Genomic DNA, 15,538 nt, shown 5'->3' on the forward strand with positions numbered 1-15,538 from the left:
CCACCAGCTGCAGCGAGCAGGGGTCACCAGCCTGCCGTGGAGTGTGGCGGGGGCGCACCGTGGTGGCCTCTCCCGCCGCGGAGCACAGGCTCCAGGCACGCAGGCCCAGCAGCTGTGGCTTGCAGGCTCAGTTGTGGCGCACGGGCTCAGCTGCTCCGCGGCATGCGGGATCCTCCCCAACCAGGGATCCAAACTGTGTCCCCCGCACCGGCAGGTGGATTCTTAGCCACTGCGCCACCAGGGAAGCACGAATTGTTCCGTATTTAAATCGGCATTAACAATTTGGAGTGTGGAGTGACAATACCTAATTTAATGCATTGTGGGTATGTTAACCATGAATTCATATTTAGCGGCAGTTTTTATTTGATCACATTTCATTTGTGAGTATTTTTAGGTAGCATAACTGGTCTCATTTTTTTTCTTCAGTTACTTCATCACATGGGATTTGCAACAAGATAGTGTAATTCACCTAAGCCTTTATTATATGTTATGTTCTCCTGCTTAACAGTTTGGCTTAAAATATCAAATTCTTAAGCTTTGGTTTTAAGTATGTTGCCAAAATACTTTTCTTTTGGGAGAAATTAAAGCTTTATCATTGAGCTGCTCTTGGGGGTTTGGGATTGGAGGGAGACTTTATTTTCACTGTGTACCCTATTGTACTGTTGACAGTTATTTTAACTGTATGTATATGTTTACTTATCAATACTGATTTTTTTTTTAAAGCACATGCCAAGATGAAGACATGCAGTGTATTAGAAGTATACGTAAGATTTACTGTTGAATTGAATGTGGTTAAGAATACTTCTTGGGGATGTTTATAATAGTGCAGAGGGAGGTAGATAGTACTTAGACATTATGGTAACTCATCTTTTACTTCAATAAGTTATGGCTCTCATTTAAAATTACGAGTTATGGTCAAACAGGTTAAGTTATACCACTGCTTTGTGAATGTGAAGCTACTTGTGATTCTGAATTTAGTAATACCATTTTCAATTCTTTCAAATTAAATTGGATGAAATACATATGTGTAGGTATTAAATTAATCTAAATATTTGTAACGTCTTAATTTGCTAAATAGGTAGTCGACCTACCTCGGAAAATGACTTGGAACAGTCATTAAATGCCTAAGCATACATAAATATAATTACTTTAAAAATATTTTTCATCTTTGAACCATAAATACTTTGAATTTGTTTTTTTCTCTGATTTTTCAGAAAGGCGGTTTACGAATTATTTTTCTTAATCAGGCAGAATCCAAGTCTTTTTTTATTTTTATTTTTTGGCTACACCATGTGGCATGTGGAACTTCCCTGACTAGGGATTGAACCTGTGCCCCCTGCGGTGGAAGTGTGGAGTCTTAACCACTGGACCACCAGGGAAGTTCAGAGTTCAAGTGTTAATCAGTGATACATTAATGTTTTTCATTTCAGCCATTTTTGTCTGTATCATACTATATTGGTACATGGTACATGAAAACATGTCTGTAATATTTTTCAGTTTTACTTTTGTGTTTGAATAGACATAGATAAGCTGTTGCTTTTAAAAATTTTTTTGCTAAGAGTGGTGGGTAGAAGGAGCATTTTGTTCTTTTTTAGCTAGTTTGAGAGCATGTCCTTGCCGGTATACCTCTCCTGCTATTTGTAATAGATCATCTTTTAAATTATAAAAGTGACATAAGTATGTTCATAGTTATAAAAAGATCCCCGGTTGCCCTAGGAATATATAAAGAAAATAGGAACATGTTATATGCTAGTTTTATTTTACTTTTAGAAGAGCTTTGAAATCTTCTTTATATCAGTACATTTACAGCTGTGTCTTCTGTTTGTCTGTTTATTTGAAATAGCAGCATTATTTTCTGTTATATGAACAGATTATATATATATAGTTCATTTTCTCTGTTCCCACTGGTGATGGGCATTTATTTTTTTGGCTGTTACAAGTAGTGCTTGTAGTGAGCCTCCTTGTAAATACGTTTTTGTGTTGATGAATGTCATATGTTGAATATATGTATAAATTTATTGTTGCTTTTTTTTAATTTGTAGAAAAGGAGTTGCTAGGTCATGGTGTATGCACACTTAAAATTTTTATTAATATTGCCAAATTCACCTCACAAAATGTTTTCATTTATCCTCTATGTTTATATAAATGCAGATAGTTTACTTCAGTATTTTTGTGGGTATGTATGTGAATTTGTGTCTCTGATTGCAAGTGAAATTGAATATCCATGTCCTTAATGACTCTTTTATGAATTGTGGTTTTATATCTGTTTTTTTTAATCTTTTGGTGATTTTCTTATTGGTAACTTCATTTTGTTTTTGTTTTTTTGCTTTTAATTAGTGAAAGCTCTGTGTTAAATGCTTCAATATATTTTGGCATGGGGACTTCCCTGGTGGTCCAGTGGTTAAGACTCCATGCTCCCACTGCAGGGTGCACAGGTTCAATCCCTGGTCAGGGAACTAAGATCCCATGTGCCCCATGGTGCGTATATCTTAAAATATATATATTGGCATGAAAAGATTACCTGTTTTCTAAAATTAGTATTGTCAGTATATAAATTTTCCCTCTTTGAAGTGGAAATTGTCCATTCACTTGTTTGCTTGACTTCCTGAACTGTAAGATTCTGGACACCAGGGAGGACTATCTTTTCCATATAAGGCCTAGCACAGTGCATGCCTGAACATAGTAGGCTTTCAAACAAACAGGTATTGAATGAGTGAGTGAAAGGAATAAAAGCATGTTTCTGTATCTGTATTTTGTTTAATGGGGCAGGGTAGATAGAATTACATAGTTGAATGCTTAAAGTTCTTTAAAAAAATTTTTTAGTCATATTTTCTTGTCCTTTTAAAATTACTTTTGAACTTTAAAATTTTATAGGGGAAGATGGATTATAGCTACTCTCCAGAACTGAAGTTACAGTTTCTTAGGTGAGAAACACCAAAAATTAAAAATTAACGAAATTAGAAACTTCAATGAATGGTCGGTTAAAAGACAGTTGCCTTTTTTTTTTTTTTTTTTTTTTTTTTTTTTTTGGGGTTTGGGGCCCTCCCACTGTTGTGGCCTCTCCCATTGCGGAGCACAGGCCCCGGACGAGCAGGCCCAGCGGCCATGGCCCACGATGTGGGCCTCTCACTGTTGTGGCCTCTCCTGTTGCGGAGCACAGGCTCCAGACGCGCAGGCTCAGCGGCCATGGCTCACGGGCCCAGCCGCTCCGCGGCATGTGGATTCCTCCTGGACCGGGGCCTCTCAACCACTGCGGCACCAGGGAAGCCCGACAGTTGCCATTTTATGCCCTCTATGTGGGTTTATAATGAACAAGGTATATGTAGGCTTACTCAAACTGAGGCCATTTATGAAAATCCTCTTCCTATCTTAGATGCTGTGAATATAATTTAGAAATTGCTTGTAGCTAGTAGTTCATTCCTATAATGGTACACAAAGAGAGATTTCGAGAGGTAGAGAGAATAACTTACATTCCTAGTAGTTTTAAAAAGATTACTTTAAATCCTAATTATTGAAATGGAAGAATAATGAATGTAAATTAATTACTTAAGTCTTCCTCCACCTTTGACAGTCTGTTAGAGCTAAGACCTCTCTAAAATAAGCAGTAAGTTTCACTTACTATGGGTAGTTGACTAAAACAGCATGGCTATGTATTTATGAGGGGTTCTAGGCACACTGCACAACTACTTGATACCTAAAAATCTTTGTTACATCATCTCTAAGGCGTCCAATGCATATCTTTTGACATGATTATAGCCTGACTATAGAATTTCTTCTCTAAAGTTATTTTATTAAAAAAAAATTTTAACATCTTTATTGGAGTACAACTGCTTTACAATGGTGCGTTAGTTTCTGCTTTATAACAAAGTGAATCAGCTATAATACACATATATCCCCATATCTCCTCCCTCTTGCGTCTCCCTCCCACTCTCCCTATCCCACCCTGCCTATCCCACCCCTGTAGGTGGTCACAAAGCACTGAGCTGATCTCCCTGTGCTATGTGGCTGCTTCCCACTAGCTATCTGTTTTACATTTGGTAGTGTATATATGTCCATGCCACTTTCTCACTTCGTCCCAGCTTATCCTTCCCCCTCCCCGTGTCCTCAAGTCCATTCTCTACGTGTGGGTCTTCTAAAGTTATTTTAATGTACATAAATAACTAGATTTTGCTTAGTTCTGAAAACTTTCACGTGATTGTTTTATATGCATGTGCACAAACGGAGATATCTTGTAAGTTTCTGCACCTGAGAGTTTGCCTTTTCATACTTTTTTTTTAAGGTTCATATACAAGGTTTTTAATACTTTAAAATCTAGATTGTAGATATAAAACATTTACTCCTTTTTTGATTTTGTATTGTTTGCTTTACAGTTAGCTCAGATTATTCAGGGATGGAAGAATGGGTTTCCAGCCTTTTGTTACTTTGTTCTTTTACTCCTTTTACCTATTTTATTGCTTGCTGGAATTTCTGCTCCTCTGTTGAGAAAAATAGAGTTATTGCATTTTTTATTAGTTATTTGTGCCAGTATTTGTTGAACATATTGAATCCTTTAGCTGAAATTTGTTTATTTCTTATTCTTTACTCCCTTTCGTAGCATAACTAGTTGAGAATCGGAATTATTTAGTAACCTTCCCTCCTTATTCTCCTTCCTGCCTTGCCTTGTCTGGTGGTAATAGGGTTTGATGTGATGCTCTCTCTAATGAAATTTTATAATTGAAAGAGAGTAAATAAACCTGCTGTATTAAAAAAAAAAAGAGAGGAAATAGCAGAAACCTAATTAATTTTTCTTATCATTTTTATTTGAGGCAAGTAAAGTAATTCAGGCACTGTAGAAGATGGTTAACTTGATTAAAAGTGTTGACAATTGCTATAGATTTGTTTTGGAATGGGGTATGGTACAGATACTAGTTTACGGTTATTTATCATTATTGTAAGAGGCTAATTCTTCATTTTCTTAATTTTCTATACTTGCCATTTTACAGTGCTGTTTTCAATAAATCTCAATTACTAACATTTGATTTGAGTTGTAAAATATATGCATATGAATATTTATGTTGTGTATATTTATACAGATGTTAAATAAAGTGTGATCCAGAAAGAGCATATTGTTTCAGGTCAGATAATATCCCAAGATTCCAGTGGTGATTTCTGACTTCTGTAGGACTTAAGAGTAAACAAAACTTAACCCATTTAACGTTTGATATCTAAGAGATATATAAGTTAATTTCTACTTAAGTAGTTCAGGTCAAACGAGTAATTGTTAACTAAGGCACAGTATAAATGTGGTCATTAATAGAAAATAAAGATGTGGTAAAAATCACCTTTATGCATAAAACAGAAGTGATTGGTTGTTTTAGCAGTTTTTAAATAGGATGTCTGGTTTTGTGGTTATCTCTTTTAGCCTTTTACTTTAATGGCCTCTGTGTCTTATACTACTTTATCTTTTTTTATGAGGAACGTTGCTTATATAATAACATAGAGGCAAGATATAGATTATCTGATTTTTAAAATCTTAGACTGTGAATGAAATGTGCAGTTCTTCTTTTTGGCTGCCTTCTTAATACCTTGGTATATATCCAGAATATTGGCACATCTTGATCAAACCTTTAAAGAGACTAAGATAAATTAAAAACAGAACATAAATTTTAGTTACTTAGAGTCTTTCTCAAGTTAAAATATAGGATAGGAAATTCTATCTTTAGGGCTTAGTGTTAGTGTTTGAAATTTCTAATTTGAGCTTAGATGTCTTTCCCTGATGTTCAGCAGCTTTCTTGGTATTTGAATCCCCATAGGTTTTAGATATACAAGACTTGGTCTTTTTTTAAAGTCAGTAGATGGGGACAGATTACAGTCAAATTCAGGTATATAATTAATGTAAAATGTGTGATCCTGTTTCATCAGGGTTAGTTACTTTCTTTGGAATTCAAAAGAATTTTTTTAAAAAATATTTAATTTTGGCTGCATTGGGTCTTCGTTGCTGCATGCGGGCTTTCTCTAGTTGTGGTGAGCGGGGGCTACTCTTCGTTGCGGTGTGCGAGCTTCTCATTGCAGTGGCTTCTCTTGCGGAGCACGGGCTCTAGGCACACGGGCTTCAGTGTTTGTGGCGCGAGGGCTCAGTAGTTGTGGCGCACGGGCTTAGTTGCTCTGCGGTATGTGGGATCTTCCCGGACCAGAGCTTGAATCCATGTCCCCTGCATTGGCAGGCGGTTTCTTAACCACTGCGCCACCAGGGAAGTCCTAAAAAGAATATTTTTAAAAACATTTTTTGCCTTGTTTCACTGTAGTTGGTCTTTGGAGGGTTTGTGTCTTCTCACAATCTACATTCAAAGTCAGATGGGATCAGGATGATGATAGGAAGTAAGATTTATTGAACACTTTAAAATATTTCAGGCCCTAAGTGATTTATATGCATGATGTATTCAGTGCTTATGATAATCACAAGAGAAGTGCACTTTCAGAATCTCTGTTTCCCAGGAAAGGACATGAAGGCTTTAAAGAGGTAAATTCGACTAGGGCAAGGTGTCCCAGTGGGTAGCTGGTATTTTTTTTTTTTTAAGCCACACTGCCTTATATGTAATTTGTGCATTAAAAGTGGACTGGTTGATAGTGTTCTGTACCATTTCTGAGTAACACAATTTGAAACAACTTAATGTTGTTTTTTTTAAGTTTTACTAGATATTGTAGTCATAGTTTTATTTGGTTTGCTTAATAAAATGCAAGCTAGTCATATCCTTTTTTTTTTTTTGCGGTACGCGGGCCTCTCACTGTTGTGGCCTCTCCTGTTGCGGAGCACAGGCTCCGGACGCGCAGGCTCAGTGGCCATGGCCCACGGGCCCAGCCGCTCTGCGGCATGTAGGATCTTCCCAGACTGGGGCACGAACCTGTGTCCCCTTCATTGGCTGGCGGACTCTCAGCGACTACGCCACCAGGGAAGACCCATATCCTTTTCAAAAGTGTTTTTCTTTCAGTTCCTTATATAATCTTAGTTTTCATCTTATGATGTGGGTAAATAAGGTAATATATTGGTGACATCTTGCAGAGTAAACTGACTGCCTTTTATTTTAAATAACCCAAAATATTTTTCTACTAAATTACTTTACAGTGCATCTTTGCTAATGAACATCCTCCCCCGTTCTCCCGTTTTCGGGGTTCTGGTTCATGCTTTTCATTGGGAGTTAGCAGCATGCATTTTTGCTGTTTTTTTCTTCTTAGCATGTATCTTAATTTAGCTAGTGATATTTATTGGGTAACGCGTTAATATTTTCCAGAGTTAGAATAAACTGTCTTGTGTGCTTATGTGTAATGGAAGAGTAACAGAAAGCAGAACTTTCATATAGTTGTACCAGGTGTTCATTTGGGATTTATCTGGTTTATTCTTATACCTCCTTTTAAAGACCCACCTTAAATTTAGTGTTCCCATGTTTATCCTCGATTCCCTGGCAGTTTATTCTGTCTCCATAGCACTGTATACACAATTTTATTAGCATTTCTTGTTGTAATTGGGTTGTTTTTAATTGTCATTGTTTACATTACATGTCTGTCGGGTCTGCTATTGAGTAAATATTAATATTTCTGCTTCATAGTAGGCTCTCATGTTTACTTAAAAGGTTAAAAAGTACAAACTTTATGAAGAGACCTTCAGTGCAGTTGTCAGAATTATAATATTGTTTCCAGTGGATACTTTGATTTACAAGAAATGTTTGTATTTTAAGTCTGTTTACTTGAGGGAGAGTTGTATAACATTTTAGTGCCATCTATTGGACACTTGGTAAAATGACTTTAAAAGCTTCTGAAAGTGTCTTAAGAATGTAAACTCATTTTGTCATAGGCTGACATAGTTATGCAAACATAATACATTTTTCCTCATAAAGCAGTATTAATATTCACCCACACATACAGTGTTAATAATTGACTAACATTTTACCTACCTTCCTAGGGAAAATTAGCCAAAACATTTAGTGTAAAAACATTGTTAAGCAGGGAGTTGGAAGATGCTCATCTTTTAAAGTTAATTTTAAGAGAAAGTACTAGTATCAGTGTGTGAAAGAAATTTAGTTGGAGGAATAGACCTAACTAGACAATGTCTGTTTAAGTATTTGCTGGTTAAATAGTATTTGAATGTTCTTAACACTGGGTTAAGCTAGTTTTGCTAGCTTTTGAAAAATGTGTGAAAACTCCTTTTTAGTATCACTCTGAGGTCATTAATGAGGGAATAGCATTTGGAAGTGTGTGTGTGTTTAGGATTTGGAAGGTAGTGAACTCAAAGAGGGGCTAAGGTACAGGTATACCAGTAATATTCTGAAATCCATGATGGTACTGCATTTCAGATATATATGTATATAAATAAATTATATATCGACTATCTTGTATGTGAAGATAGCCTGCCCTTAAGAAGCTTTCAGTCAAGTATGAAAAAAGACAGTTTGGAAAAACAAAGATAATTAGTTTTGACAGTGTACTTTACTATGAATTTTAAGAAGAAAAAAACATTACTTTTTCTCAGAAACCAAAGAACTTTCCTATAGCAGTCTTGATGAATATCAGAAGTTGTCCTGTATTTCTGTCTGCCTCTGAATATTTGTGATAATGAGACAAATGTTTCGCCTCTTAGTGCCCAATCTTTTGGCAGAATGATAGTTTTCTGACTTTTAGGCTTTGATATACGACTTGAGAGAAGATTGATACTTGGTCTCTCGCATAACTAAAATATTTGTTTTCATATGAATAATATTTATACCTTTTCAAAATTTGTCATAGGTCGTATATTGAATTTTTTTTTGAATTTTTAAAAGAACATAAGAATAGTGTTGATGCTAAGAATAGGAGAACTAAACATTGTTTGTCCAGCTAGAAAATAAACATTTACGATTTTACGTATGTGCAGTGTAGTGGAAGGAACAACATGGGATTTGAAGTTAGACTGGGTTCTTGAGTCCTGCGGTATTAATCACTAGTGGCCTTACTTTGTTGAGGGGAGGGAATTTTGTGTTGATCTGCCTGTCAACAAGAAATAACTTTGTGGGTAATAACTGTTAATCTGAGGCTTTGTAATTGTCTTTATAAGGAGCATAAATAGATTTGTGTGGCAAATAACTGAAGTCTAAAGTTTACGTTTACACTTTTTAACTGCATCTGTCATCTCTCTGCTCACGTTTGCTGTTCATATTGTAACTCAGGAATGCTAATAGTGTGTGAGATAAACACCGCTGTTTATAACATGATTTTAGGTCCAATTTGTGTTTCAGTTTTGTATTTTCTGTGGTCAGGTGAAAATTTGATTGTGGTTGAAGTATTTGTCAAACAATAAGGTACCTACCAAAATATTGAGTGTATTTGTATGTATTTTAAGTTTGATGAAACATGTAGGTTGTACATAAAGTTTTAATTATGGAGCATAACTATGTTTATAATACTTTTTCATTGGAATCACTTGTCTTATTCTGTCTGATAACAAAACATTTGTAGTTTTATTTGAACACTAAAAAAATCTTTGTGTGCAAAAGAATACTTGAGAAAGTTTCTGTATTTAAATAAACTCTTACTTGATTATTATTTGTGTTGCCTCTTGTAAACTTAAAATTGAATTGTCAGAATTAAGAATGTTAAAATTTTTTCTCGGTTTTGAAGCTTTCCGTTAATTTTGAGTGTTCTTTTTTATTGCATTTTAAGGCAAGGGAGGGAACATTGTTTTCTTTTTAAATAAGAGGACAGGTGTGCTTATTGCCCTGCCTATTTTTAAGTGACTCATCCATTCATTTGTAGCATTTTCTTTTGTAGCTTAACACAGGGGTGACTAGATAAAGCTTGAAATAGCAGGTGTAATAATGTTCCTAATTTTCTTGATAATTAATGACCCCAAACTATAAAATTATATTCTTTTGCAGTATACCTTTTACTATTCAGCGACTGTGTGAATTGCTCACAGATCCAAGGAGAAACTATACAGGAACAGACAAATTTCTCAGAGGAGTAGAAAAGGTATTTATTTTATTATTGGAATTATATTAAACTGTAGCATAATAGATTTCAGAAAAGAACTTTGAGTAGGCCCTGTTTCAGGCACCTTTTCTTGAAATAGGTTTCTCAGTCTATCTGAAGTTTTTCCCAATTTGTTTTCCAAATTATGTCCTAAGTTTCAGAGGAAGATTTAATAGGAGGGAGGCGGAGGAATGCTTGAGGTCAGTTAAGCTTGGGAAAAGCAGTTTATTATTGTCTCGTGGAAATTCTTAGTATACCTTAACATATTAATAGCTCCGAGAAGTTCTATAATTGATATTTTAATAATAGAGCATTTTGCAAACTTGTTTATCCACAGAATTCATTTCTTTAGTTCTAGAGTTCAGAGGTACACAACTTGGAAAATCGCTGATACAAAGCATTTAAGTTAGATATTGAGAAGGATATATATCATGTTTAAGAATGAGAGAAGCATTCGGTTTTTAGTGGGTGAGGGGATGTTAAAGGAGCAGGGCATTCTGGACAAAGGAAACAGTCTGAGAGAATGAAAAGCAAGACACATAGACTTGTCTGGAGTGAAGAGTGAATGAAGGAGCCCCGTGGGAACCAAGATTGTGGACCAGTGGTTTTGTTAAAACCATTGGTTTTAGTGATTGATCCTAAAACATAGTCTAGTGTTATTTTAAGTTTCTAATTGAAGTTCAATTTATTTTACCCTTGGAGCAGGAATCCAAAATCATTACCTAGTGATTTATAATAGATCTTAGGGCCTTATTGGATTAATGTGTTTTGTTGAGCTTCTATACCTTCAATTTAGTAAGATTCCTGAAGGGCAGGAAACTGAGATGGTTCTTCAGTACTTATTTTCAGTTCAGAGACTTTCAGTAATTCCACTTGGGCAATCTTTGGATAACGAGGCAGTGTCACAGTAATCATAGTTGTGTGACCATGGACCAGGTACATAACCTAAGTCTCAAGTGTCCTCATCTATATAGTGTGGATCATAATGAGGCTGTGAGGAGGATTAGATGTAAAAGCGCTTACTTTGGCTCAGCAAACTTGCAGTGAATATTGACTATTAATAAAGTTATTGTTATCAGAAAGATTATATTATAAAAAAGGTTTGAGTCTGTTTCCTTGAGGTATATCGTGCTACACATCAAGCTTTTGATTGGGTACTGCTTTAAAAGGAAGTTCGTTATAGTAGGCCTAAATACTTCAAACTCTAAATATCTTCGTGAAATTCTGTCTCAAATAAGAGACGGTGGTCGTGTTCTATTATCTGTAATACATAATGTCAGGGCTCTAAAGTAACTAGAGTAGAGTTAAAAAAAAAAAAAATGAGGCTGGCAAAAAACAAATAGTTTAATGGGTTATTAGATTTTGGGCTTTTGCTGTTGTTTTAGTTTTCGTTGCTTGATTAGAGATTTTTCTTTTTATTTCTTCCTTTTTTTTTTTTTGCGGTACGTGGGCCTCTCACTGTTGCGGAGCACAGGCTCCAGACGCGCAGGCCCAGCGGCCATGGCTCACGGGCCCAGCTGCTCCGCGGCATGCGGGATCCTCCCGGACCGGGGCACGAACCCGCGTCCCCTGCATCGGCAGGCGGACTCTCAACCACTGTGCCACCACGGAAGCCACTAGAGATTTTTATTTTTAGCCATTTCTTTTGTTAGTAAAAATGTAATAAAATGGAAACTTAATACCAGGGAGATTTTGAGAAATTATAAACAAATAATTAAACTTTATTTTGTACTTTCCCTTGTATTAATCACCAATTTTTGTTATTGCAGAATGTGATGGTGGTTAGCTGTGTTTATCCTTCTTCAGAGTAAGTATAGAGATTTTTCTTTTTCTAGTATAGTCTAATTATTAAATCATTTCTAATGTATTAGTCTTAAAAATAGGTTGCATTTATTTTATATGTAATTAAGCATGATAACATTTGTAAATGCTTATGAAACTACCATCCAGTACTCAAAGTAGAATATTACCAGTAACATTACCTATATGTTTTTCCAGTGAAAAGATTTGTATTAAAGAGATTCATGACTTACTGCAGTCTTAACCCTGTTGGATTTATGTACTGTCTGGACCCTGGGATCCCATCCGAGACAGCCCATTTCTAGGAAATAATTCTTAGGTTTGTAATAGCTACTTGATGACATCGCTCTTCATGATGGAAAATTATTTCCAGTTGCTGAGATTTATATAGTAAATTAAGGTTGCAGTTTAGGACACACTCCTTGGCACCACTGGTATTTTATTATGAGTGGATGTCCTGAGATTGCAGGAGATTTAGCACTGCCCATGGCTTCCACTGAATGCCAGTAGTGTCCACCACTTCCCGTGAAAAATTTCTTTAGACGTTGCCAAATGTCCCCTGGGGATGCAGAGTGAGGGAAGGGGGATTGTTGGAAGATGTTGCCACCTGTTGAGAAACACTGGCTTAATGGTTAAAATATCTGATTTCATACAGACCAATAATGGTGAATTTGTTAGAACTCTTGAAGAATGTACCTGTATATTGTTAAATAACATACTAAGATAATCCCATAGCTATTTTTCTTAGAAGTCTTTCATTTGGTTCTGTGACAGTGAGATCTTACAAAAGATCTTTTAGACCCGTGATTCTCATCAAAATTAAAGAATTAAACAATCCATAAAAGTTTTTTTTTCTTTTCTTGTAGGAAGAACAGTTCCAATAGTTTAAATCGAATGAATGGTGTTATGTTTCCTGGAAATTCACCAAGTTACACTGAAAGGTCAGATTATTGATTTTTATTATTCAAAGAGTTGCAGTTTCTTAATTTTGGGTAGGAAATTCAATATACTTATTAAGAATTGGGAATTTTATGGCAGGTTAGGATATACCAAACAGAATTAGTTAATTTGGTAACCCATGGTTCTGAAAGTCAAAATTAAAGAAAATGTTTCTGTGATATGTTCATATAAACAAACCTTGGGAGGGATGACTTTTTACAAAAATGGGAAAATGATGTTCATTTATTTTACTGTAGGTCTAATATAAATGGACCTGGAACACCCAGGCCACTTAATCGACCAAAGGTTTCTTTGTCAGTCCCCATGACAACAAATGGCTTACCTGAGAGCACAGACAGCAAAGAGTCAAACTTAAAGCAAAATGAGGATAAAAATCACAGGTTTGTATGTGATTTATATTTAAAAGAAAAAATGTTTTCCAAAAGAGTTAACATTTATTGATGGTTTTTCAGCCCTCATTATTTATTATTTAGAATTTACTGTTGTTTTGAGGGGTAGAAAAGGTTTTAATGCAGTTAAAAGGGGCTGCAGCTTTTTGCAGCATTATCACATGCTGACGATGGGCAGAGAAAAGACTTAAACTGCTAATTTGGGGAGATTTTATTTATAATAGGGTGTTAAGAAAGTGGTCATGATACATTTTTTTCTTCTTTTTTGAAAGTTACTTGAAAAGAGAAGATATTTATAAATGAGTTGAAATTTTGTGAATCATTTCTCATTGTAGATCATGAAAGGAAACCTTTTTATTTATATCCCATCTCAAATATTCTACATCACATTAAGGGAAGGAAGACTGAATGAGTGAGAGGAATTAAAGAGTATTGGCCTGCCTGGACAGAAGGGTCTTATCAGAACTGATTTCTTAAATTGGTGATGATGCAGAAAGGTGTCTTTGTTCTGACTTACTCAGGAATAATGAGCAGTCTTATCTACAGCTTACTCTCAAATGGTTCAGAAAATTACTAATGACAATAAGAATAAACAGATGGAGACAGGGTGATGGAGCAAATGCAGTGAGTTGCTAATTAAGGGGATCTGCTTTAGGGGGATAGGATAGTTCTTTTTCTGTGAGTTTAAAAACATTTCACCATAAATTACTTAAGGAAAAGAAAAGAGTATGTCCCTGTGGAAGACTCGTAGTTTTATTATAGGAGGACATTTAACTTACTGGAGAATTGAACAGAAAGGTCATGTAACTTATTGACAAGTTGCTAGTGGGAAATATTTATTAAAGAGTTTAGGTGTCCTCGAAATTATTCTCTTATATTTTTCCTTGCCCAGATGTTATAATTTAACTTTGACACTGAAATACAGTTAAACATTATTAGACCTTAAAAATGAGAATGTAAATGATGAAGAAACAGTCTTACTAATGACGCTTTAAAACAATATTTACAGTGACTCTTCGACGTCTGAATCAGAAGGTCCCTCAGTGAGCCCTATAAAAAATAAACATCCAGATGAAGATACTGCGGAAGCTGAGGGGCATGAGGTAAAAAGACTCAGGTTTGACAAAGAAAGTGACGTCAGAGAGATGGCCAGTCAGACATCTTCCAGTGAAATTTCTTCAGTTATGGCAGAAGAAACAGAAGCTCCATCTTCATCTCAGAATAACGAGAAAGAAATTAGTTGTACCAGGCAGCACTGTACAGAAGAGGATGAAGAAGAGGATGAAGAGGAAGAAGGTATTTAGAGACTGTCTGTAAAAGGGTGGAGTAAGGAGAGCCTCAAATTCTTGTACTTCAGTTTTGCATGAAAGAGTTAACATAATGGACCTCCTTACAATGCTGGTGTTGGGCTTTTCTCCCACCTTTATGTGTTCTGTAGTTGCTGCTGAGGGTCAGGGGTATGATTTGAACTGTAGAGTATCAGAATTCATGAAACTTAACTGTGGAGGTATTTTGAAAATGAAATTTAACTACAACAACATTTGCTTATTTTTAGAGTCTTTTATGACATCAAGAGAAATGATCCCAGAAAGAAAAAATCAAGAAAAAGAATCTGATGATGCCTTAACTGTGAATGAAGAGACTTCTGAGGAAAATAATCAAATGGAGGAATCTGATCTGACTCAAGTTGACAGAGGTTTACATTCTGAAGGTAGTGAAAATACCGGCCCTGTAAGTAGTTCCAGTTGCCATGAAACGGAAGAATTAATAGGATCCAATTCCAGTAAAACTGGAGAGATTCTCTCAGAATCTTCCATGGAAGCCACAGAAGTCACAGATGAACCAATGGAACAAGACTAACTATTTAGAAATATTTAGATGCAGTATTTTCCATACAGTTCTGGTTTCACACTGTATAAAACTTTTATGTAATAAAGTGGACCTTTAGTTTTACAAGAGAAGCAGGTTGTAAAATAAAGTACTGTATGGGATCAATCCTGAAAGAGTCGCACATGTAAGAACTGTGAGTACCAGCTCCTCGGGGTCCTGCTTAACGCTGACTTCTTTTGCTCTGGTCAGATCAGTGGTTTGTGTATAGATTGTTTTTTTTTTTAATTTAGAGTTAAAAATTTTAAACTGGAAGATAATAATTATAATTTTGAAAACTTTTGGAGATTATCACATTTAGTTTATACATATGCAAGAAAGCTTTTTGTCTTGTCTCTTTCTGACAGCTCTAGCAGTTTTCATATTTTGGTCATAGTTTCAACATTTTAACGTGAATTATAGGGTTTCATGTTGGTTTCCAGATTTTATTGTTTGACTATGTACTATGGAACTTTAAGTCATATATACATATATATATATATTATGCTAAGGGGGGAAATGTTATATTTTTCTTTTTCTATAAG

The 15,538-nt window shown here is 35.4% G+C and overlaps 1 protein-coding gene across 1 annotated transcript in view; it reads left to right on the forward strand.

The window, feature by feature from the left end:
• Positions 1 to 14,987, forward strand: part of PPP4R2 (protein phosphatase 4 regulatory subunit 2) — a 50,173-nt gene extending 35,186 nt beyond the window's left edge. The window contains exons 4-9 of the mRNA XM_007447669.1: positions 9,885 to 9,978; positions 11,748 to 11,785; positions 12,645 to 12,719; positions 12,975 to 13,118; positions 14,137 to 14,423; positions 14,683 to 14,987. Coding sequence (XP_007447731.1) covers positions 9,885 to 9,978; positions 11,748 to 11,785; positions 12,645 to 12,719; positions 12,975 to 13,118; positions 14,137 to 14,423; positions 14,683 to 14,987 — 943 coding nt within the window. The remainder of the gene's footprint in view (positions 1 to 9,884; positions 9,979 to 11,747; positions 11,786 to 12,644; positions 12,720 to 12,974; positions 13,119 to 14,136; positions 14,424 to 14,682) is intronic.
• The last annotated feature ends 551 nt before the right edge of the window (positions 14,988 to 15,538 follow it).

Source organism: Lipotes vexillifer, unplaced genomic scaffold, assembly GCF_000442215.2.
Source record: "Lipotes vexillifer unplaced genomic scaffold, Lipotes_vexillifer_v1.1 scaffold1008, whole genome shotgun sequence".
NCBI classification, from domain to species: Eukaryota; Metazoa; Chordata; class Mammalia; order Artiodactyla; family Lipotidae; genus Lipotes; species Lipotes vexillifer.